Consider the following 25,318-nt stretch of genomic DNA (forward strand, 5'->3'; position numbering starts at 1 on the left):
TAATGTACTGCCTGGCTTCAATCTCAATTTGGAATGACTAAATTTGGATTTATGTCTTTGAAATTTAGCTAGAATAATTATCAAATTAATTATGGAATCCTCATTTTTCTTCTTATTACTCTGCCTCCTCTATGCCTCCACCCACAATCCGCCCACGGTGTCACTAAGTTACAACGAGCCGGGAGGAAAACGACAGTATGACTGTAATAACATTTTCAGGAGCTGATTGACACATTCGTCTTTCTGCCATTTAGAATGTCAGAAACTGTGGCACACACATTGATCAAAGCCTAACAAGGACAGATGTATACTGTATAGTAAAAACCAGTTCAGTCTAAACCCCTAACTGCTCCACAAGTGCTGTACTAAGTGTAATAGCACTCACTGCTCCTAAAGGTAGATACCGGTAGTAGTAATAAAAAGACATACGATACATCAAGGTACACGTAGCTGCTCAGGATTCTTTGTTTTATCTCGTTTTTTATTATTAACTTTATTCCAGACACACAGGGGGGGTCCATAGAGTACATACAAATCATTGACATCCTAACCTAACCCCCCCCCCCCTCTCTCCTTTTTCTTTTGTACATATTTTTCACTTTTCATAGCAGTAACCTGTAAACTGATTGTATGACATTCTGTATAGTAGCGTGTATATCTGTCTGTCTCTTATATGTCATCATGATTTGTGTGCGTGGGGATCTCATCTTAAACAAGCTTAGTGCTTAATGAGTCTTCCAGTTTAGTAGACCTTGTATTGTGAATTTGTACTTCCATGTACTGTTATGTACTGTCATGTACTGTTCTCATGTCTTACTAAATAAAGTACATCAATAAATCACATAACACATTAAATACAAAAATAAATAGAGGCCGACTCTCCAGTGTTTACGCAGCCTGGACGAGTACCGGAGACAGCTCTTCCCAGGATTGACTATATCCTCAATAATACTGTTTTGGGACTCATCCAGGCGAGACATGAATCATACCTTAAGAGAGCCTCACATGTGTGGATTCCACACGTTACAAACAAGTGACTGACACTATGCCATCTAGGGACCTTAAAGGAGAATGGACTTTGGACTAAGTTTTTCTTACCTTTTCTATGACATCTTAGGATGAATGGTACAGTAGAAACATTTCATAACTCGATCCCGGGTCCGCCACAGCTTAAAACGTGCGCGGATAGGCTTTGCGTTAGATCGCATATTTTAATAGCTTTTTCTTTTTTTGTGAGATCTGACGTTCATAGTGACAGAAAACTATGCAACCAAAAAAAGAAGAAAAAAAACAAACTTAAGTCTCGCTAGACGAGATTGAAATCTCGAGATTTCAATCTCGTCTAGAGCGACTTCTGTTTTGTTTGTTTTTTGACAGTGTTCTGTCACTATAAACGTCAGATCTCACAAAAAAAAAAAGGCTATTAAAATATGCGATCTAACGCAAGGCCTATCCGCGCACGTTTTAAGCTGTGGCGGACCCGGGATCGATTTTTCTACTGTACCATTCATCCTAAGATATCATAACGTCATAGAAAAGGTAAGAAAAACTTAGTCCAAAATTCTCCTTTAAGTAGAATCCTCAGGGCATCATTGTAGGCCACTTTAAGCCTCCGCATACTACCTTTCTTGTATGTGCACCACAAGAAAGCTGTATACATGGGAGTGCAAAATGCTTTAATTGTTTTTTCAGGTGTATTGTGTGTATGTGTGTATAAAAAAGGAATAAAAATTCTAAGTGAAAAAAAAAAGTGCGCACTTGACAGGACCTGAACACACACTGAACCTGTGAAGCAGCACATTAGCCTGGGCATAAAGTTTGCGGAGCTGTCTAAAGACACATAAGTGAAAGGCTGGGAAGGCCAATTTCTTGTCCTCATGGCTTCTCACTATCATTACACTACACTTGTTTTGCATTGTAAATTATATGTCATGATCCTTGCCATAATTTGAGCACACTTTTAAAATAGCTGCTGTAACCCTCCACTGTATGGACTGACCAGGTCATCAGCGTACATAAGGTGATTGATGATAGTTACCTTAAAGATAGTCTGTATTGCACTTATTTAATTCATTAGATAGATCATCCATGTAAACGTTGAATAAAATAAGAGACAAAAATCCCCCCATGACAAACACCATTGCCAACTGAAAAATGATGTAACATTACCCCATCTAACGTGCATTTTCTGATTTGCGTACCAATGTATTTATGTTTTGTGGCAGATCAGAATGAGCAGACCTTACACGTCACTTTGGATGTGAGCTATTTCTTTCCACATAATCTGCTGATTTGTGGTGCCCAGCCAGCCTCGTTTTTTTGATCAACCTGTAAGAATGATCAATGCCACTCCTCTGTGGCTGTGACCCACCAGCCCGGCAAGACCTGGATGGATCCTTTCGGCGGATAAGCCGACATGGAATCATTTTGCCTGATCGCCTCGCTGCTTGTCGGATTGCTCTTGCTCTTATGGCCGCGTGGTGTTGGTGTACCCACAAAGGGAGTGAATGGCAGAGTTCCGGGTTGATGGGTTACATATATCTGCTAACCGCTTGGTAAGTGTAGCTATAGTGTCATCGGAAATCGTGGGATCATTTTCCAAGGTGTTGAGGATGTTGCGCAGGCGTTCCATGAGGATGCGACGGTCTGGTGCGTCTGTTAAAACAGGTACAACTTTACAGTAACAGTAGGATCTTAATATACCTACACTATCTGTGCTTAGAATTAAATGTACACAAAATAATGTTCTACTTCTGCCTAAATACACTGTAATGGCGAGTTGATATTGTAAATGTAGATGTATATAGAGCTAGTTTATTATTCTTACGCTCTTTATCATGAAGCACGGGGTGGTCAGCAGATCTTCCAGTTTCACATTCTTCAGTGGGTTGAAGAGGTTGATTAAAGCCTGCAGATGGTGGACAAAACAGCACTCCTGTTATTACAATGCCACCACCCACCCATAGGGTGAATTATTGTTATTTTTATTATTCATATATTCCCTTCTTTTTCGTTGAGACACTGTTGTGTTTGCAATGTGCAATATAAATGATGTATATTTTGATTTATTGCTGTGATGTATTTATGTGTGATGTATTATGACTTACTCTCTCCAGTTTGATCTGCCTTCAGAAACTTGCGGGGTACTGCACCTTCGGCACCTGAAACAGACACCATGTCTACGGAGCAGGTCTGTCCTGAAGTGGTGGTGCTGCTCTTCACCTTTTTGTAGAGTCTGTACAAAAGGCAGGGTGACATCCTCATTAGGCCACAATGTTAGACGTGTTTATGGACATGTGTTTTTATTTTAACAATGTATATCCAAAGATTAATTCCAAACCTTTTCCAGGTCTGAAAAACATGTTTTCCAATTTCAAAATATTTCCTGGAATGTCATGACTGTGGGAGCTCTTAAGAAGGTGCTTAATTGAGAATTACACATACGTTTTTTTTTTAAACGTTAAATATACCTTTTGGCAAAACCACGGTCTGGGCATATGGCTCGGTCAGCAGCAGCAAATATATACTCCCCACCATGCTCTGCTCGAAGGTCGTTTTGGAGTGCTGACAGGGCAGAAGTTACAGAGTGACCAATCTCAAAGAGTTTGGTTAACTTCTCAGTCGCTTCACTTCCCACGTCTCTGTGTTTCAGAGCTGCAGCCGAATGTACATTGTGGTTGTGGACGTTCTGGAGAATTACCACAGTTGGATACTTTGGCAAATGTGGGTCCACCTTAGCCCTGAGACAAGCAGCACAAAGATATGTGAGCAACGATATGTGGAATAATTGCATTCAAATGACAACACTTACTGTGAACGTGGAAAAACCACCAGCTTCGAATGCTATCAATGCATTGAATGGGAGATTATCACGTTTTATCAGACCATTGAATGGGCAAGTAGGTGACGAGTAGGCGATACACGGACCTACCCACGATTTGTCAGACCATTCATTGGGCGTAATCAGGAGCTACTGACCTACTTTGGAGGCGGAGCAGTCCCCACAACAATATTTAAGATTCTGTGCCTATCGGTACATAACTCCAACGGCGCTGAGTAGGCTCAGGCGAGCGTCGCACCGCTCAGGACGGCAACTCGGTCGCTTTAGCTCCCTCGGTGGTCCTTCGCGGGGCTCCAGCTCGCCTGAGACTGCGCGCCTCCGTCATGGTCCGAAACCAAAACAACCAAAACCAAAACCGAAACTGAACTATTTAAGTAATCTCCGTTGGTAGGTCATTATGTCTTGATAACACCCAATGAATGGTCTGATAAATCGCGGGTAGGTAAGTAGGTCGCCTACTTCGCCCATTCAATGGTCTAATAAAAGGTGATAATGTCCCATTCATTGCATTGATAGCATCCGAATCAGGTGGGAAAAACTCACCGTGACCATCTGCCCTCTCTTCTAGGGTCTGCCTTCAGGATCACACTCAACTTAGCTGGACAGTTGGTGTTTTTTGATGTCCTTCTGTTGACTACTGTAGCTGACCGCTTATGTATATTGTGCTGACATTTGTAATTCCTCTGAAAATATGTATGAACAGATATGTATGTTAACCAACATATTTTTTCTACAAGCTGACGCTATGTGCTGTCAGCTTGTAGATTGGCTATTTTTTGGCAGAGAGATGTGTAGATGGGGAAAAAAAGAGCTGTTATGGTTCATTACCCTAAGGATATTTTGTGTGCCAGTCGAGGGTACGTGGTTTAAGACCCTCCATGTGGCGGCGGTCTCCTTTGTCTCCAGAACCCACTGATTAATGCATTCTTCAGTGTTAAATGGGAGCCGCAATGTAGCGCAAAATGCGCTGTGGTCCATTTCTGAAGTTTGCTCCTCAAAGGAGACGACATGATAGTCGTACCCAGGGGGAAGCCAGGTCTATGAAATACAAATGGAAGCGATATTGAAGCTCACTTAAAACATAACTTATGTTATGATAAATAACATAAGCAATCAAACAAATGAGTATAACCCTGTTATGTAATAATAAGTTGAATAACCACAGTGTTAGGACTGACCTGTAAGACAGGATACGCAGAAAGATCACTACAGTTCTCATCACCACAACGTGTTGTACCCTCTGCCTCTGACATGACGCTGTGAAGAGATTGATTGATTGATGAACTTTATTTAGTAAGACATGAGAACAACAGTACATGGAAGTACAAATTCACAATACAAGGTCTACTAAACTGGAAGACTCATTAAGCACTGAGCTTGTTTAAAATGAGATCCCCACGCACACAAATCATGATGACATATAAGAGACAGACAGATATATATACACAAGCAAACGCTGGAAGCGAACGCAGCTCGAAATATGTTGCAGGTGTGTGCATTTTAATCAGAGCATTGTCTACATTCCTGCATTCTTCATGGCCACACTGTAGTGCAGGCGTCTGTGTGTGTGTGTGTGTGTGTGTGTGTGTGTGTGTGTGTGTGTGTGTGTGAGAGAGAAACCCTGCTCGGCACTCTGGCGCACTCTGGAGGCTGCACACAGGCAGTGCACGCACACAGACAGACAGACACACACACAAGCCGAGCAGGATTTCATAGTAAGCTCCACTTGGGCGGAGGCGCGCCTCCTTCCGCGTTCGCAACTACTATACAGAGCGTCATACCATCAGCTTACAGGTTACTGGTATGAAAAAATAAAAAATATGTACAACAGAATAAAGAGGAATAGTTCGGGGTGGGGGTTAGGTTAAGACTTTGACAGGGGACATTTTCGAATTGCAGCCTCCTGAGTCCTGAAGGTATTTCTTAAGGTTTGAAAGTTTTGAAAATGAGTAGGGTTTTCCATTCTCACTGTCAAAAGATAGTGTAAAGAAAGAGACAATGTAATGAATGTATGAATAATGTAAAGTATATAATGTTCAACTTCTTGTTTACGCCCAAAATGGGTGGATATCCACAGGTTATCAGCAATGTGCAGCCATTAGAAATATCAGGCCTTTCTTCATGGCACAAAGGAGCATTTTATGTGCTTTTTTTTCAGTGAGTAGACAGAGAAAAAGCTTTCGACGCTTACAGTGAGTAAGCAGAGATTATTAATGATCACCTTTAAGGTCTCGCCGTTTCTAGAGGCTTTAGAGTACACACTAATAACGCCTACAAACATGCTACCCAATTACTATGTTTAATAACACAACAACTCCTACAGCTACAAACACAGTACACAATAACTCTGGTTAAAAACTAGTTTCTTACCTCTCAGCTAATACAACTTCTGCGTTCTTCTGCTCCATTGTTTCGCTTCGTCTGTTTTGGTGCTGGTATTGTTTTGGCGTTAGTATCCTCCTGATAAAAATCAATGTTGTCCCTTTTCCCTTTGTTTCTGCGTCGTTTGTTTGTTATTTATTTACAACAGATCTCCAATGTGTTGTTTGTTGTTGTCTTCTCTCTAACTCCGTCTCCGTCCATTACTGTTGCGTGCGCATTAAGGGGGGGACCCGGAGGACCGAGTCTTCTTCTTCTTCTTCTTCTTCTTCTTCTTCTTCTTCTTCTCTTATTTAATGGCGTTTCGCAACCAAAATAAAGGTGCATATCGCCACCTACTGTACAAAAATGTTTCAGCGTCTCTATGCAAGCTGTATAATGAAAATATAATATCCCACCCAAAAAGTCCCCATCATCCAATTATCTGTTCTATGACTCAGACACTATTTGTCTGAGTTGAGGGAAAACCCTCTAGGACAGGGGTCTTCATCAAGGGGTCCGGGACCCCTAGGGGGTCCTCAGTTACTAAAGGGGGTCCGCCAAATCTTTGTGTGATATGATTTTTCTTTTTACCTTAAACACTTGAACCCTAGCATCCCTTTTCTGAGGAGAACTTTAGCCAAAAATAGCCGATCTACAAGCTCACAACGCCTCGCAGCGCGAGGCGTTGTGAGCTTGTAGATCGGCTATTTTTGGCAGTTATAGGTGTAGAGGGGAAAAAAGAGCAGCAAAAGTTTAATCTGAAACACAATTTTATACAATATAGAGGGGGGTCCCTGCTTCATCTCTCTCTCAGCTAGGGGGTCAATGGCCTGAAATGCGTTTTAGACCCCTGGGAACAAACACAAACAACGTACACAAACAAAGAAGTTATCAATACATCAATATATCATCATCAGAGCCAGGGGGATTTACTAACAGAAAACATTAAGGAGTGAACACATAAAGACAGTTCTCTTGCAGCTTTCTTATTTTTTTAGCCATATTGTTTTAATGTACTGCCTGGCTTCATCTCAATTACAATGAATGAGGGTTTGGGATGACTAAATTCGGATTTATGTCTATGAAATTTAGCTAGAATAATGATCAAATTAATTATGAATTCCTCATTTTTAGCGGTGCCAACCGCTCTAAGCTTGACTTTGTCCGTATGTCCGTGTGTCCGGATGAGCACGGGATCGTGTGTCCGGATGAGCACGGGATTTTAAACAGCTATAACTCCAGTTTGCATCATGCCACCAAGGCCAAATTTGGTATGTGGACTTAGACCACCAATAGGGACGAGCATGCATTGCTGAAGTTATCAAAGAGGGGTCCAGGGACCCCCAGCGCCCGTATGAGCACGGGATTTTAAACAGCTATAACTCCAGTTTGCAGCATGCCACCAAGTCCACATTTGGTATGTGGACTTAGACCACCAATAGGGACCAGCATGAATTGCTGAAGCCCCGCCCCCCCCCCCGTCTTCCCATTGGCTGGCCTTCAAACAGCCATAACTGAAGTTCGCAGCATGCTACGGAGTAACAATTTGGTACGTGGACTCAGACCACCAATAGGGACGAACTGAAATGAGTTAAGCCCCGCCCCAAAGGCACCTTCCTTCACACAGGGTGTGATTTTCTTATTACTCTGCTCTCCATGCCTCCGCCCACAATCCGCCCACGGTGTCACCAAGTTACAACTGTTACAACGAGCCGGGAGGAAAACGACAGTATCACTGTAATAACATTTTCAGGAGCTGATTGAGTGCCATTTATGTCAGAAACTGTGGCACACACATTGATCAAAGCCTAACAAGGACAGATGTATACTGTATAGTAAAAACCAGTTCAGTCTAAACTCCTAGCTGCTCCACAAGTGCTGTACTAAGTGTAATAGCACTCACTGCTCCTAAAGGTAGACAGTAGTAATAAAAAGACATACTATACATCAAGGTACACGTAGCTGCTCAGGATTCTTTGTTTTATTTCGTTTTTTATTATTAACTTTATTCCAGACACACAGGGGGTCCGTACATACAAATCATTGAAATCACACATAACACATTAAATAAAAAAATAAATAGAGGCCAACTCTCCAGTGTTTACGCAGCCTGGACGAGTACCGGAGACAGCTCTTCCCAGGATTTACTATATCCTCAATAATACTGTTTTGGGACTCATCCAGGCGAGACATGAATCATCATACCTTAAGAGAGCCTCACATGTGTGGATTCCACACGTTTTTTTGATCAACCTATAAGAATGATCAATGCCACTCCTCTGTGGCTGTGACCCACCAGCCCGGCAGGACCTGGATGGATCTTTTCGGCGGATAAGCCGACATGGAATCATTTTGCCTGATCGCCTCGCTGCTTGTCGGATTGCTCTTACTCTTATGGCCGCGTGGTGTTGGTGTACCCACAAAGGGAGTGAATGGCAGAGTTCCGGGTTGATCCGGGTTACAAACACCTGCTAACCACTTGGTAAGTGTAGCTACAGTGTGATCGGAAATCGTGGGATCATTTTCCAAGGTGTTTCCCACGGTGGTGAGGAAGGCGTTCCATGAGGATGCGACGGTCTGGTGCGTCTGTTAAAACAGGTACAACTTTACAGTAACAGTAGGATCTTAATATATCTACACTATGTGTGCTTAAAATTAAATGTACACAAAATAATGTTCTACGTCTGCCTAAATACACTGTAATGGCCAGTTGATATTGTAAATGTAGTTGGATATAGAGCTAGTTTATTATTCTTACCCTCTTTATCATGAAGCACAGGGTGGTCAGCAGAACTTCCAGTTTCACATTCTTCAGTGGGTTGAAGAGGTTGATTAAAGCCTGCAGATGGTGGACAAAACAGCACTCCTGTTATTACAATGCCACCGCCCACCCATAGGGTGAATTATTGTTACTAGACCATACCCGTAGGGGGATATGAGCACCCAAAGTGTGCAGTTTGGCTTATGCGCTGAGAACAGACAGTTTATCAGGGATCGAAAGTGAGTTTGTACTGTGTAGTAGTGTGTACACACACACACACACACACACACATCCCGTCGTGGAGGCACAGAACACACACAAACACCCCGTCGGCCGTCGCCAACACACACACACACACACACACACACACACCGCGGTACATCCATGCAGCCCGTGGCCCGTCGCAAACACACACGGGCGATCATCTCCCCCCCACCCACACACCACGGAGGCACGATGCTACTCGTCGCCCCCCCCCCCGGGTCCCGTCGCAAACACACACACACACACACACACACACACACACACACACACACACAGAGAGATCCGTGACTGTGGAAACACAGCAGACTTTTTTCGCACACACGACGCACACACGCTCACTTTTAGATCCAGTCCTATTGTAAAAGTCTGCGTATGGGGGACTCGCGTATCCGCGCGCCTGGTGTGGCCGGTATCATTGACAATCAATTGGATCTAAACAAACGGTACGCACAACGCATACGCTCGCTTTGAAAAGTGCACTCAAAGAGTGGGCGGGGTCTATGGTGCAGCTTGGTGTTGCCATGTCGGCCTACTGTAAGCGCTTTAGTGGCAATATTGGTGGTATTGTGTTTTGGCGTTGGTTGTGAAAGTGCAGGTGGGTGTGGGGATGCGTTGTGAGCTTGTAGATCGGCTGTTTTCCAATAGGCAAGGTATATGTGTGAAGGCGCTTCGTTTGGCCTTCTTTTCATAGACCTCGTTGCTTGTAGGGTTCGTTTCGTTTGGCCTTGTTTTCATAGACCTTGCTGCTTGTTTCTCTCGCGAAACCTGGCAACGACGCATGCGCAGTTTGATCAAGAGTCCACCCAAGACACAAGACAGCTACCACCCGTGAGGTTACTAGAATTATAGTAGGATTATTATTATTCCCTTATTTTTCATTGAAACACCGCTGTGTTTGCAAATGCGAAATATAAATTATGTATATTTAGATTTATTGCTGTGATGTATTATGACTTAGGGTCCTATTCAGCGTGCACTTTGAGCAAACCGCTAGTTTCGGAGTGCGCACTAGGCAAGAGGCGTTGCCCCGCAAAATTTGGTATTCTGTGGTACTCCCCCGCCCCGCAAAACACCTGCGCTCCCCGTTACATTATGCATAGGTGTGGTTTGGGCGTTACCATGATAAAACCAATCACCGTGCCAGAAGCCATTGCCTTTAAGAGAAGACTGCGCTAGCCGTCATCTGCCGTCATCCCCGATCCAATATATGCTCTAGCCTATCTCCCCGTCTGCACTGTTGCCTGGTCTGATTATTATAAGCCACATTGGGCTTGTTTTCCTTCTTTTTTATTTTATTTATCCAAATACATTTTTATATTAATGTGTAGCCTATTGTGTTAACAATAAGCGTGTCATATTAGTCAGATCCGGAATAGTATTATGAAACTTAAAGCCATTTAAAATATTTATACTATTGGTACATGTCGTATCTGGTCATATTTAATATACCAGTATGCAAGTAAAAACACATAGAATGATACTAAAGAAATGTACTCTTGCTAAAGTAATAATCATGAGTGACACAGACTAGTGCTCGCATAGATAATCAGGGATACTGCTGTAGGTGTGATTGGCATCTACAACTCTTTTGTTATCTTGGAGTCACTAAGTCTACCTTCCTGACAACAACTGTTACTCAGGATGGCCAATGAGAAGACCGGGCGATTCCCGTGACGAGGTACATGCGTAATGTTGTCTTTTGGTTACTAGCTGGTGCTTGGCGCGAGGGGACATCGGTCGGAAGAGAAGTTTTATCGTTTGGTGAAATGTATAATTCAACTGTAGACTGTCAGCATTCAAAGTGGGTTTGCTGTGTAATATTTTATTCCAGAGTTTAATGTAAACAGAGAGACCTATGCACTGATTTGGAAGGGGAAGTATATTTTGATGTGACGTGAGCATCCTATGTATTTTCTCTGAATAAGATTTTCTGAGTGTTTTATATTTTAAGCTTGTTATATTTTTTAAATAGGTTCAGTATTTTGCCTTCTGAAATCAGTCCAGCGTCATGTGACCCATGACATAGGCAACAGATGTAAGCCGATATTGTTTCTAAATACTGATATTCTTTCTTGATTTTGTGAAACAGTTTGTCTATTTTTATTTTGAAATCGAATGTAAATCACTGTATGACTTTATTGTGTAACTTTGATGCCTGTATCTAAGTTGTCCTGTTTGATTTGTTCTTTGTGTTGAATCTTACTGAATGTCTTTTTGTTCTGCTTGAGTTCCAGCCATGGTCTTGGGGGGTCGTATAAGTGGGAGTTGAGGATGTTATTTTTTGATGTTTTTTCTTTCATACTGTTCTATTTAATATACTTGTTGCGAAAGACGTTAGAGTCTTTCGTGGGGGGAATGTCGTATCTGGTCATATTTAATATACCAGTATGCAAGTAAAAACACATAGAATGATACTAAAGAAATGTACTCTTGCTAAAGTAATAATCATGAGTGACACAGACTAGTGCTCGCATAGATAATCAGGGATACTGCTGTAGGTGTGATTGGCATCTACAACTCTTTTGTTATCTTGGAGTCACTAAGTCTACCTTCCTGACAACAACTGTTACTCAGGATGGCCAAATGTTCAAAGGACATGTAGGGGTGTCTTGTCACCCACACTCCCACAGGGTGACCCCCACCCCAAGAACTATTTGTATCCTAAGGTGAAGCTATTGTGATATAAAGGCTGAACTAAAATGTAACTCAGGACTAGGACAGTCTCACACGACGTGAGGCTGTGTGTGGGACAGGGGCTTCTGCCCCTGGCTCTATGCTGTTTGCTGCTATGATGAATAAATGGTGAATCAATGATGGAAACTCTGGGTCCGTGATGTCTCTTCTCCTCCACTACTTTTGTAACATCTACCAGCCGGGTAACCCGCATTTTGGGCCTCTTCTGACACGTCATACACACCGGCTGCTCCCAAATAATTAATTACATCATGTTGCCACAACGCTCCTACAGGCACCCATGGACCTCCAGCTGGTCGACCACAGGGCTGGGCGGTGGTACACTGACATACAGTAGCACATGGGTATAATAAATGGGACAGTTTTAGGAAAGATATGTACTCACTTTGGCTGTTATTGTTCTATTTCCACCATTCTAATGGATTCCAGGGGTGTGTAAACAGGGGTGTGAAGTTGCTCCATAGTTTCCTCTGAAGTGACGCAGTTAAAGTTAACTTATACATCCATATTGTTCCCGTTATCTTTCATCGTCCACCTTTGTTCAGTAATCCCGAACAGAGCAAGTTTACATCAATCATATCCTCTCAAACCCAGACACATTGCTGCGAACCGCGGTTTGGGTGGGTTCGGGTCAATCAAATATAATTATTAATTAATATCGGATAAAGCGCGGGTGAAATATTGCGGTAAATAAATTAATGACATCTAATAGCCTATATCTATCCATAAAATAGCTAAATCTCTGCGTGCTTATGTCTGTGTGAGTGTGTACTGTAGAGCAGTGTGCGATGCGATGACAAAATGCGTCTTTTTTCTTTTTTTTTTACCGGTGCTATAATAGCAGTGTGCTCTGTATGTTGGATGCCGCATGTATGTTGGATGCAGTGGTGGAAAAAGAACTCAAATTCTTTACTTAAGTAAAAGTACCGATACTGCAATATAGAAATACTCTGTTACAAGTAAAAGTCCAGAATTCAAAATTTACTTGAGTAAAAGTACAAAAGTATTGGCATCAAAATGTAGGCTACTTAAAGTATCAAAAGTAAAAGTACTAAAATATTTGAAAATAGCAGATCTACAAGCTCGCAACACGTCCACCGTTGAGAGCTTGTAGATCGGCTATTTTCACAATATTTATCTGTGGAACCGAGTCAAACAAAATGGGGGGGGTCCCCAGTTCAAATATGGTTATTTTGGGGGGTCGATGGCCTGAAAAGATTGAGAACCTTTAACAGTAAACATGAACGTAGCGTTTACGTGGGGAATATAATAATAATAATATAATATATATAATATAATATTCACCCGCAGCATGGGTTTAACGAGACAGCAGCCAAAATGAAAATCACACTAGATGATCCGATCATCTTATAAAAAATGTAAGTGCTTAAGATTTTAGCCCAAACCCAACGGGACCCGACCCGGCCCGTCGGCACCGGCTGGGCCGGGTCGACGTTTTTTTTTAATCCAAATAAATTCATATATTAATTCATTTGTAGCGTATTGTGGTCCCAATAAGCAACGGCTTTCCAATAGTATATGAAAGCCATTTAAAATAGTTATACTCTTACACAGCTGTTGCCAAATAATTAACCATCAGGGCAGAAGCGCAAAAGTAGGTCAAATCAATCAATCAGCCAGCTGTTTTCTGTCACTGCGCGGCAGTTTAAACCAACATGACATAGAATGGATCTTCAGACAAATTGGATTATTTCTTCAAATGACAAGAGCAGGCGGGCAGTAGGCTACGACTACGAGGTAACATTGGATGTCAATTCAATTCAATTTTATTATAGTGTAAAATCACAACAAGTTGTCTCAAGACACTTTACATGTAGAGAAGAGACCCAACAATCCCACCCTGAACAAGCAATTTTTGCGACAGTGGCAACGAAAAAACAAAAAAAACTCCATAGTTGCTTCTTTTTGTTTTCATAGATGCGGTTGCTTATTTCTCAAGGCTGAATGGCAACAGGGCTCATGGCCCAACGCACAAAGCCATTACAGTGTCTGTGTGCACTTGGCGGGTGGTTTGAGAAACGGGCGGGTGCTTTTAGAATCCACTATCCCCCCTCCCCAAGCCGTACCCATGTGTGGATTGAGAATGGCAATGTGGGGGAGATAGCAACAACACGCCCACGGGCACACCTCCACGCGCAACTAACGGCGTCGGCATAATGGGGGACGGGGAGCGCAGGTGCTAGCAGGTGCTAGAATAACATATAGGGGGTGCGCAGCTCCAATTCTCCCTATTTAACGGTAGTAGGGGCGGGCATGTGGTCCTGAATAGGACCCTTACTCTCTTATGACTTACTCTCTCCAGTTTGATCTGCCTTCAGAGCCATCAGAAACTTGCGGGGTACTGCACCTTCGGCACCTGAAACAGACACCATGTCTACGGAGCAGGTCTGTCCTGAAGTGGTGCTGCTCTTCACCTTTTTGTAGAGTCTGTACAAAAGGCAGGGTTCCCAAACATGTTTAAACTATTCTTTTTGTTGGGTGACATCCTCATTAGGCCACAATGTTAGACATGTTTATGGACATGTGTTTTTATTTTAACAATGTATATCCAAACATTTGATTAATGAATTCCAAACCTTTTCCAGGTCTGAAAAACATATTTTCCAATTTCAGAATATTTCCAGGAATGTCATGACTGTGGGAGCTCTTAACCGATTGACTGCCAGAATTATTTCAGATTTTTTGCAGTTTTCTGCCAGAGATTTTTCATTGAAATTAAAAAAGTACTCAGGAGCCGAGATACAGAATTTTTAAGTTTTAAGTTAACAAGGAAGTGGATAGGAGTCTAGATCTTAGAAAAATCATATCTCCTTGGTCTTTGGGTCAATTTTTTTTTTTTAAAGTAAAAAAATAAATAAAATAAAAAGGCAGGCAAGTGATGGATTCTAAAGAACGCATATATGCGTTATTGGCAGAAGGTGTTAAATTGAGAATTAAACATAAGTTTCGCTTTAAAACGTTAAATATACCTTTTGGCAAAATTACGGTCTGGGCATATGGCTCGGTCAGCAGCAGCAAATATATACTCTCCACCATGCTCTGCTCGAAGGTCATTTTGGAGCGTCTTTATGGCAGAAGCTGCAGAGTGACCAATCTCAAAGAGTTTGGTTAACTTCTCAGTGGCTTCGCTTCCCACGTCTCTGTGTTTCAGAGCTGCAGCCGAATGTACATTGTGGTTGTGGACGTTCTGGAGAATTACCACAGTTGGATATTGTGGCAAATGTGGATCCACCTTAGCCCTGAGAGAAGCAGCAAAAGATATGTGAGCAATGATATGTGGAATAATTGCATTCAAATGAAGGTCCTTACACACCGGCGAATATAGCGAATATACGCAAAATTCGGACTCGTTCCGAATAATTAAAAGACGCTTTTTCGCTCCATGTACGGAGCCATTGACTTTATAAGGTTTTTAAAAAAAACGCATTATTCGCACGAAAAAATCGCCCCGGTGTGTAACAACCTTATAAAGTCAATGGCTCCGTACATGGAGTGAAAAAGCGAAAATGCTAAGCGAAAAAGCGTCTTTTAATTATTCGGAACGAGTCCGAATTTTGCGTATATTCGCTGGTATGTAAGGACCTTTTACTGTGAACGTGGAAAAACTCACCGTGACGCTCTACCGTCTCTTCTAGGGTCTGCCTTCAGGATCACACTCAACTTAGCTGGACAGTTGGTGTTTTTTGTCCTTTTGGTGCCTGCTGTAGCTGAACCCTTATGGACATTGTGCTGACATTTGTAATCCCTCTGAAAATATGTATGTACGGATTGGTTAATGAACATTCTAATTTTTCTACAAGCTGACACTATGTGCCGTCAGATTGTTGATTGGCTATTGTTGGCAAAGAGATGTGTAGATGGGCAAAAAAAGATCGGTTATGGTTCATTACCCTAAATATATATGTTGTGCCAGTCATTGGTCTTGAGGCTTTGACCCTCCATGTGGCGGGGGTGTTCTTCGTCTCCAGAACCCACTGATTAATGCGTTCTTCAGTGTTAAATGGGAGCCGCAAAGTAGCGCAAAATGCGGTGTGGTCCATTTCTGAAGTTTGCTCCTCAAAGGAGACGACATGATAGTCGTACCCAGAGGGAAGCCAGGTCTATGAAATACAAATGGAAGCGATATTGAAGCTCACTTAAAAACACATCTTATGTTATGATAAATAACATAAGCAATCAAATAAATGAGTACAACCCTGTTATGTTATAAGTTGAACAGTGTTAGGACTGACCTGTAAGACAGGATACGCAGAAAGATCACTACAGTTCTCATCACCACAACGTGTTGCACCCTCTGACATGATGCTGTGAAGAATGAGAGACAATGTATGAATAATGTAAAGTATATAATGTTCAACTTAACAACATTATATACACAACTCCTACAAACACACTACACAATAACACAACTCCTACAAACACACTACATAATAATAACTCTGGTTAAAAACTAGTTTCTTACCTCAGCTAATACAACTTCTGCGTTTGTTTGTACCGTTGTTTCTTTCGTCTGTTTTGGTGCTGGTATTGTTTTGGCGAAAGTATCCTCCTGATACAAATCAATGTTGGCCCTTTTCCCTTTGTTTCTGCGTCGTTTGTTTGTTTGTTTGATTGATTGTTATTCATTTACAACAGATCTCCGATGTGTTGTTTGTTGTTGTCTTCTCTCTCTCTCTCCGTGCAGTCCATTTGTGTTGCACGCGCTGCAAGGGGGAGAACCAAGGGGGGGGGTTGTGGAAACCGGAAGAGGCGTTGCTTCTGCTGTCCTCGACTCCACCTCCGCCCCGCAGATAAGGGGGTGTCACCCAAGCCCCCAGCTCAGCCCCGATCTGCAAGCTGCAGTCAGGGACTTCTCAGTGAAGCTGCCTTCGCCTGGTGGTCAAATCTGGGATAGCAACACTTCGGCATTTAAAATGCTACTGCGCGTGCGTCTACCGTTAAAACCTACTAAAGTCCCTTCAGAGGCTCCGTAGAAACCCTAGTGCGCATGCTCAGAACCAACATCGAACCAATATTTCTTACTTCCGGGTGCTTCAAACGCCACTGAGAAATTTCGTAGAAATTAATAGCTGGGGGCGGGCCAATCCGCGGCCCTACATATATTATAACTCTATGGTGTCACCAAGTTACAACGAGCTGGAAGGAAAACGACACATTCTCACTGTAATAATAACATTTTCAGGAGCTGATTGACACATTGTCTTTCTGCCATTTATAATGTCAGAAACTGTGGCGCACACATTCAAATTGATCAAAGGACAAACCTCTAACTGCTCCACAAGCACTGTACTAAGTCTAAATAGCACTCACTGCTCCTTAAGGTAGACCAGGGGTCTTCAACAGGGGGTCCGGGACCCCTAGGGGGTCCTCAGAGCTACTATAGGGGGTCCGCCAAATCTTTGTGTGATACGATTTCGTTTTTTTACATTAACCACTTAAATGTTCTATCGGCTATTTTTGGCAAAGAGGCTATAGGTGTAGAGGGAAAAAAGAGCAGACTAAGTAAAAAAAAACTTTAATCTGAAACACAATTTGATACAATATAGAGTAGGGGGTCCCTGCTTCATCTCTCTCTGAGCTAAGGGGTCCTTGGCCTGAAAACGTTTAAGACCCCTGAGGTAGACAGTAGTAATAAAAAGACATATACTGTATATACATCAAGGTACATGCAGCTGCTCAGGATTCTTTGTTTTCTTTTAGTTTTTTATTGACACACAGGGGGTCCATAGAGGACATACAAATCATTGACATCACACATAACACATTAAAAAAATAAAATAAACAGAGGCTGACTCTCCAGTGTTTACGCAGCCTGGACGAGTACCGGAGACAGCTCTTCCCAGGATTGACTATTATCCTCAATAATACTGTTCCGGGACTCATCCAGGCGAGACATGAATCATACATAGTGCCTTAAGAGAGTCTCACATGTGTGGATTCCACACGTTACAAACAAGTGACTGGCACTATGCCATCTAGGGACCTTAAGTAGAATCCTCAGGGCATCATTGTAGGCCACTTTAAGCCTCCGCATGCTACCTTTCTTGTATGTGCACCACAAGAAAGCTGTATACACGGGAGTGCAAAATGCTTTAAAAAGTGCACACTTGACAGGACCTGAACACACACTGAACCTGTGAAACAGCATATTAGTCTGGGCATAAAGTTTGCGGCACCGTCTAGTCTAGAGATATCTCTATCATCATGGAGATTATCAGTGATAAATGTGGCCACGGTACTTGATTTCCTGGCATACAGAAAGACGACTGTCACATAAGTGAAAGGCTGGGAAGGCCAATTTCTTGTCCTCATGGCTTCTCACTATCATGACACAACTCTTTTTTTGCATTGAAAATTATGTCATGATCATTGCCATAATTTAAGCACACTTTTAATAGCTGTAACCCTCTACTGAATGGACTCGGAACGACCGGGTCATCAGCATACATAAGGTGATTAATGATAGTTACCTAAAAGACAGCCCATATTGCACTTATAAGAGACAAAAACACCCCTTGACGAACACCATTGCTAACTGAAAAATGGGCAGATGTAACATTACCCCATTTAACCTGAATTTTCTGATTTGTGTACCAATGTATTTATGTTTTGTGGCAGATCAGAATGAGCAGACCTTACACGTTACTTTGGATGTGAGCTATTTCTTTCCACATAATCTGCTCATTTGTGGTGCCCAGCCAGCCTCGGTTTTTTGATCAACCTGTAAGAATGATCAATGCCACTCCTCTGTGGCTGTGACCCACCAGCCCGGGCAGGACCTGGATGGATCTTTTCGGCGGATAAGCCGACATGGAATCATTTTGCCCGATCGCCTCGCTGCTTGTCGGATTGCTCTTGCTCTTATGGCCGCGTGGTGTTGGAGTACCCACAAAGGGAGTGAATGGCAGAGTTCCGGGTTGATGGGTTACATATATCTGCAAACCGCTTGGTAAGTGTAGCTATAGTGTCATCGGAGATTGTGGGATCATTTTCCAAGGTGTTTGCCACGGTGGTGAGGATGTTACGCATGCGTTTCATGAGGATGCGACGGTCCGGTGCGTCTGTTAAAACAGGTACAACTTTACAGTAACAGCAGGATCTTAATATTCGAACAATATCTGTGCTTAGAATTAAATGTACACAAAATAATGTTCTACGTCTGCCTAAATACACTGTAATGGCCAGTTAATATTGTAAATGTAGTTGTACAGTATATACAGCTAGTTTATTATTCTTACCCTCTTTCTCATGAAGCACAGGGTGGTCAGCAGAACTTCCAGTTTCACATTCTTCAGTGGTCCTGGCGTTTCCTTCGCTGGCACATGGAGTGGACCCAAGAGGAGTGGAATGGTCCTGGTGGCTTGCACTTGGAGCAGACGCGAGCGGGGTGGACTGTTCATGGTGGCTTGGTTGAAGAGGTTGATTAAAACCTGCAGATGGTGGACAAAACAGCACTCCTGTTATTACAATGCCACCGCCCACCCATAGAGTGAATTATTGTTATTATTCATATTCATATTCCCTTAATCCCTTCTTTTTCGTAGAGACACTGTTGTGTTTGCAATGCGAAATATAAATGATGTATATTTGTATTTATTGCTGTGATGTATTGATGTATGATGTATTATGACTTACTCTCTCCAGTTTGATCTGCCTTCAGAGCCATCAGAAACTTGCGGGGTACTGCACCTTCGGCACCTGAAACAGACACCATGTCTACGGAGCTGGTCTGTCCTGAAGTGGTGGTGCTGCTCTTCACCTTTTTGTGGAGTCTGTACAAAAGGCAGGGTGACATCCTCATTAGGCCACAATGCTAGACATGTTTATGGACATGTTTATTTTAACAATGTATATCCAAAGATTTGATCCATTAATTCCAATCCTTTTCCAGGTCTGAAAAACATGTTTTCTAATTTCAAAATATTTCCTGGAATGTCATGACTGTCGGAATTATGTTTAATTCTTACTAGAGAATTAAACATAAGTTTTGTTTTAAAACGTTAAATATACCTTTTGGCGAAACCACGGTCTGGGCATATGGCTCGGTCAGCAGCAGCATATATATACTCCCCGCCATGCTCTGCTCGAAGGTCGTTTTGGAGTGCTGACACGGCAGAAGTTATAGAGTGACCAATCTCAAAGAGTTTGGTTAACTTCCCAGTCGCTTCGCTTCCCACGTCTCTGTGTTTCAGAGCTGCAGCTGAATGTACATTGTGGTTGTGGACATTCTGGAGAATTACCACAGTTGGATACTGTGGCAAATGTGGGTCCACCTTAGCCCTGAGACAAGCAGCACAAAGATATGTGAGCAACAAAATATGTGCAATAATTGCATTCAAATGACAACACTTACTGTGAATGTGCACAAACTCACCGTGACGCTCTACCCTCTCTTCTAGGGTCTGCCTTGAGGATCACACTCAACTTAGCTGGACAGTCGGTGTGCTTTTTTGATGTCCCTCTGCTTGTTGAATGTACTTTGTGCTGACATTTGTAATCCCTCTGAAAATATGTATGTACAAATTGGTTAATCGCCATTCTAATTTTCCTACATGCTGATGCTATGTGCTGAAGAGTGATTATGGTACATTACCCTAAATATATTTGTTCTGCCATTCATTGGTCTTTGGGCTATGACCCTCCATGTGGCGGGGGTGTCCTTCGTCTCCAGAACCCACTGATTAATGTGTTCTTCAGTGTTAAATGGGAGCCTTAAAGTAGCGCAAAATGCGCTGTGGTCCATTTCTGTAGTTTGCTCCTCAAAGGAGACAACATGATAGTCGTACCCAGGGGGAAGCCAGGTCTATGAAATACAAATAGAAACGATATTGAAGCTCACTTAAAACACATCTTATGTTATGATAAATAACATAAGCAATCAAACAAATGAGTACAACCCTGTTATGTTATAAGTTGAATAACCACAGTGTTAGAACTGACCTGTAAGACAGGATACGCAGAAAGATCACCACAGTTCTCATCACCACAACGTGTTGTACCCTCTGACATGATGCTGTGAAGAGAGAGAGACAATGTATGAATAATGTAAAGTATATCATGTTCAACTTCTTGTTTACGCCAAAAATGACTGGATATCCACAGGTTTTCAGCAATGTGCAGCCATTAGAAATATCAGGCCTTTCTTCATGGCAAAAAGGAGCATTTATGTGCTTTGAAAGCAGACCAGATGCTCCTTGAAAGTTTTTTCTCTGTCTACTCACTGAAAGAAAGCAGTGCTTTTTTTCAGTGAGTAGACAGAGAAAAAGCTTTCAACGCTTACAGTGAGTAAGCAGAGTGTTATATCCACATAATAAGGCACGCTACAAGATGGGCGAGCTTAAGGTCCGTCTTTACTGTGTCTCAAACATGTGCGCTGGCGACGCACGTTACAAGCCGGTAGCAACAACAACAACACAGAGCAGTAACACTTTACGGCATAGCTTTACGTCAGTCAGACAGCCGTACATTCCCCTAGTGTCGTAAACACATACACAACATTTCCCCCCCCCATAGAAAACCATGAAACACAACCCCACCCCCCCAATGTCTTATGCATTCAGAAATTGGTAACATAGTCCTTGAGGTAATCCGGTCGAGCCCGGTCTCGAACTGGCCGTGCCACGGGCACCACCGGGTGGTCATTAGGTGCCGGAGGGCGCACCACCACCGGGTGGTCATCAGGTGCCACAGGGCGCACCGGGGGCAAGTCCATATCACCTGCCGTAAACTCAAAGTCAGTATTAGCCCACATACCTGCGGCAGCAGGCGGCGTCACAGGCACGGGAGCCTCCAGCCCCACGACAGCAGGTGGTGGCACTCGCCGAATGCGGCTGGCATGCCAGCGTGACCCATCGGACAGGCGGAAAGTGGCAGGCCCCAGCTGGTCGGTTATCTGCATAGGCGTGGACCAGAAAGACTGCAGCTTGTGGCCCCTGTGAGGGCGGCGGACGCGGACCCAGTCCAGGGCCGCGAACGATGGAGTCTTCACCCTCCGTGTCCTGTCGAAACGCTGCTTCATCTTACGCTGCTGGTTGTGGACTCTGCTGCGCGCTCGAGCTGAAGGTGGCACCATCACGGAAGCCCTCAGTCGATCCAAAGGCAGCTGCAGCTCCCGTCCCAACATGAGGAATGCTGGGGAGCAACCGGTAGTGGAATGCTGTGAGGCTCTGTAGTGCAGAAGCGTGCGGCGAAGAGCTGTAGAGAAGGAGAAGCCATCTGCCAGGTGAGCTCTGATGCCATTCTTCAGGGTCTGGTTAAATCTTTCCACCCCCCCGTTGGCCTCAGGGTGGTAGAATGATGTACGGACGTGCTTTATGCCCTTGTCCTCCAGGAAGGCAGCAAACTCCGCAGAGACAAACTGGGGGCCATTATCCGTCGTGATGGCCGTAGGGTGGCCCCAGCGGGAGAAGAGCGAGTCCAGGAACTCAGTCACCACGCGGGTGGTAACAGTCCCCGTGGAGAGCACCTCAGGCCACTTGGAATGAAGGTCGTACACCACCACCATGAAACGCTGGTGGTGTGGGACTGCATGAAGCTCCCCGCAGATGTCGAGCTGGAGGTGCTCCCAGGGCTTGGCAGGCCAATGCAGCGGCTGCAGCGGCGGCGGGGCGGGTGGGCCGGTTTTGCCACTGAGAAGGCAAGCCGTACAGTCCCTCACTAAGGCCTCGATGTCTCTGTCAATGCCAGGCCACCACACCAGGTCACGACAGCGCTGCTTCACCCTCACGATGCCCAGATGACCCTCGTGGGCCATGGCCAAGATACATGGTCGCAGGCAGTCAGGCACCACGGTGCAGAGGCCGCGGGCTATGCAGACGTCGTTCCAGCAGGACAGCTCGATTGCAAGCAGACGCTCGTTGCGAGCAGAGCCGTGAGGGCCTGGTGATCCGTCCGCAGTGTGAAGGAACGGCCATACAAGTACATATGCCAACGCTCACTCGCCCAGATGCAAGCCAAGGCCTCCCGTTCCCCCACTGAGTACTTTTGTTCTGCTGAGTTTAGAGCCCGAGATGCAAACGCGATGGGCCGCTCAACGCCAGCGTGGATCTGGGACAGCACAGCCCCCAGCGCTGTGCTGGAGGCGTCACAGGTGAGGAGTGTGGGGCTTGCGAGGTTGAAGTGTGCGAGCACGGGTGGCGAGGTGAGCTGGACTTTGAGCTGCTGGACGGCGTCTGAACAGGCGGGGGTCCAGACCCATGGTGCGTCCTTCTTCAACAGCTCGCGCAGCGGGCCTGTGGTAGCCGAATACTGAGGGAGAAAACGTAAATAGTAGGCCGTCATTCCGAGGAACGAGGCCACTTGGGCTGGACAGGCAGGCTCAGGGAGGCGTAGCACAGCCTCCACATTAGACTGGAGTGGACGGAGGCCTTTGGCATTCAGGCGGAACCCCACAAACTCTATCTCAGGCACGGCGAAGACACATTTGTCCCCGTTCAGAGTGAGGTGCTGGCTGGCAAGGACATGGAGGACTCGGCGAAGGCGCTCGTCGTGGGCAGCAGGCGTTGAGCCATGAACCACAATGTCATCCAAGTAGATCACTACCCCAGGGATGCCTGCTAGTATGGTGGCCATGATTTTCTGGAAACAGCTGGGGGCCGAGCTGAGTCCAAAAGGCATCCTTGTGAATCGAAACACCCCCATGTGTGTGACAAAGGCGGTGAGACTCCGGCTGTCAGGGTGTAGAGGAACCTGCAGATAGCCCTGCCGAAGATCCAGCTTTGTGAATATGGTGGAACCATGAAACTGTGTGGTCAGTTCTTCCGCTGTAGGCAACGGGTACTTGTCGGGGACGACTGCCTTGTTAACTGCCTTGAGATCAATGCACAGGCGCAGCTTCCCTGTCTTTTTCCGCACAGCCACCAGATTCGAGATCCATGGTGCCGCATTGACTGGTTCAATTATGCCTGCCTCCAAGAGGTTGTTGAGCTCTCCAGCCACCTCGTCGCGCAGGGCAAGAGGAACGCGTCGCAGGGGCTGGATGACAGGGTGTACATCAGGGTTGAGGAGGGGCTGGTGGTTAAAGGCAGTGAGGCAGCCCAGCCCAGCGAACAGTCCAGGCCATTGTTGGGGCCACAGCGAATCAACATGGTGAATAGTGAGCCCACTGTAATCCATGAGCACAAAACCTAGGTCAGTGAACAAGTCCAGGCCCATGAGGTTAGCACCGTGGCTTGCCACTTGGAATGTGAAAGAGGAAACAGTCTTAGTGCCATAGCGCACCGCGGAGCTGAAGGTGCCCACGATGTTAATCTTGGAATTACCATAACCCTTGAGGGGCACTTTGGACGGCGCAGCAAGCGTGTGGTGTGGGAAAAAATGTGTGACTGTAGCCGCATTCAAGAGGGAGGCGTTAGCCCCAGTGTCAAGCAGTAACGGCAGGCACACGCCATCAAGCTCCACAGTACACACTTTGAACGGCCGGCGAGCAGCACTCACAGAGTGTATAGTAGTCGTGGGTGCAGGGTCAGTAGCTGAGAAAGGCTGCCGTGGGGTGGTGGCCGGGGCAGAACGGCAATCCTTGGCAAAATGGTTTTGTTTACCACAACGTTGGCAACGCTGGCCCCTGGCAGGACAGTTTTGGGCTCTAGGAGCATGTGATGATGAGCCGCAGTTATTGCAGCGCTGACCTGGGGGGCGCTGTCGTCCAGCATAGTTTATGTGGGAAGCGTCCTGGAGAGGATCAGGGCTAGTTGAACGCGATGGGGACTCGACCTGCTGTGCTGTGAGTGCAGGCAGTGGAGATGAGGCGCAAGCCAATTGCCTGCCAAGCCCCTCTGCTGTCTCAAGTTGAAAAGCTATTTCCACAGCCTTATGAAGAGTCAGGTCATCTGGGCACATTATCAATTTTTCACGAACCTTTGGGTTATTGGTGTGCTCGGCCAGTTGGTCTCTAATCATTTCGTCTTGTAATGCTTCAAATTTGCACAGACTGGCCAAACCCCTCAGATCGGCCACATATTGGTGAACTGACTCACCCGCACGTTGTCGGCGCTGGCGAAACAAAATCCTACGGAGGATAACGCTTTGTGGGGCTGCAAAATGTCCAGACAGTAATGTGACACAGTCTGCATACTTTTCGGCGGTCCCAAAAGTGGCGAATATCCGCTGTCCTTCTGTGCCCAGGCAGTGGATTAAGATGGCCCTTTTCCGTGCATCGCTTACGTCCGTGAGTCCAAGAGCCGTGATGTAGGTCTCGAACGACCCCAGCCAGCGAGTCCATGGTACAGGTCAGGAGGCTCGCCCGGGAACGATAAGAAAGCGGGGGGCGGTGAGAACGTCATCTCCATCCTCGTCGTCAATGTTATATCCACATAATAAGGCACGCTACAAGATGGGTGAGCTTAAGGTCCGTCTTTACTGTGTCTCAAACATGTGCG

General features: G+C 44.7%; 3 protein-coding genes across 4 annotated transcripts in view; all 3 read right to left on the bottom strand.

Moving 5' to 3' along the window:
* LOC311052811 (acylamino-acid-releasing enzyme-like) overlaps positions 1–9,012 on the bottom strand; it is a 58,375-nt gene extending 49,363 nt beyond the window's left edge. The window contains exon 1 of the mRNA XM_084068022.1: positions 8,961–9,012. Within this exon, the coding sequence (XP_083924148.1) occupies positions 8,961–8,972 (12 nt within the window). The 5' untranslated portion in view covers positions 8,973–9,012. The remainder of the gene's footprint in view (positions 1–8,960) is intronic.
* Positions 619–6,409, bottom strand: LOC311052814 (uncharacterized protein). 2 transcript variants are annotated; one of them, XM_084068027.1, is made up of 8 exons: positions 6,212–6,409; positions 5,020–5,098; positions 4,670–4,879; positions 4,385–4,524; positions 3,471–3,740; positions 3,108–3,235; positions 2,828–2,908; positions 619–2,655 (listed from the first exon to the last, which is right to left on the bottom strand). In XM_084068027.1, the coding sequence occupies exons 1-8, from the start codon at positions 6,247–6,249 to the stop codon at positions 2,468–2,470; spliced, it is 1,134 nt and encodes a 377-aa protein (XP_083924153.1). In that variant the 5' UTR covers positions 6,250–6,409; the 3' UTR covers positions 619–2,467. The 2 variants fall into 2 exon arrangements, with proteins under 2 accessions (XP_083924153.1, XP_083924154.1); XM_084068028.1 differs by having other exon boundaries at positions 5,020–5,079; positions 6,201–6,409.
* A 4,680-nt stretch (positions 9,013–13,692) lies between the features above and the next one.
* LOC311052817 (uncharacterized protein) lies at positions 13,693–16,630 on the bottom strand. The gene is made up of 6 exons (XM_084068032.1): positions 16,405–16,630; positions 16,175–16,247; positions 15,833–16,042; positions 15,553–15,689; positions 14,912–15,181; positions 13,693–14,369 (listed from the first exon to the last, which is right to left on the bottom strand). Exons 2-6 carry the CDS (start codon positions 16,241–16,243, stop codon positions 14,225–14,227), a joined length of 831 nt encoding a protein of 276 aa, XP_083924158.1. The 5' UTR covers positions 16,244–16,247; positions 16,405–16,630; the 3' UTR covers positions 13,693–14,224.
* Positions 16,631–25,318: the final 8,688 nt, after the last annotated feature.

The sequence above is a fragment of the Gymnoscopelus microlampas genome, assembly GCF_963454915.1.
Source record: "Gymnoscopelus microlampas genome assembly, chromosome: 10".
Lineage (NCBI taxonomy): Eukaryota > Metazoa > Chordata > Actinopteri > Myctophiformes > Myctophidae > Gymnoscopelus > Gymnoscopelus microlampas.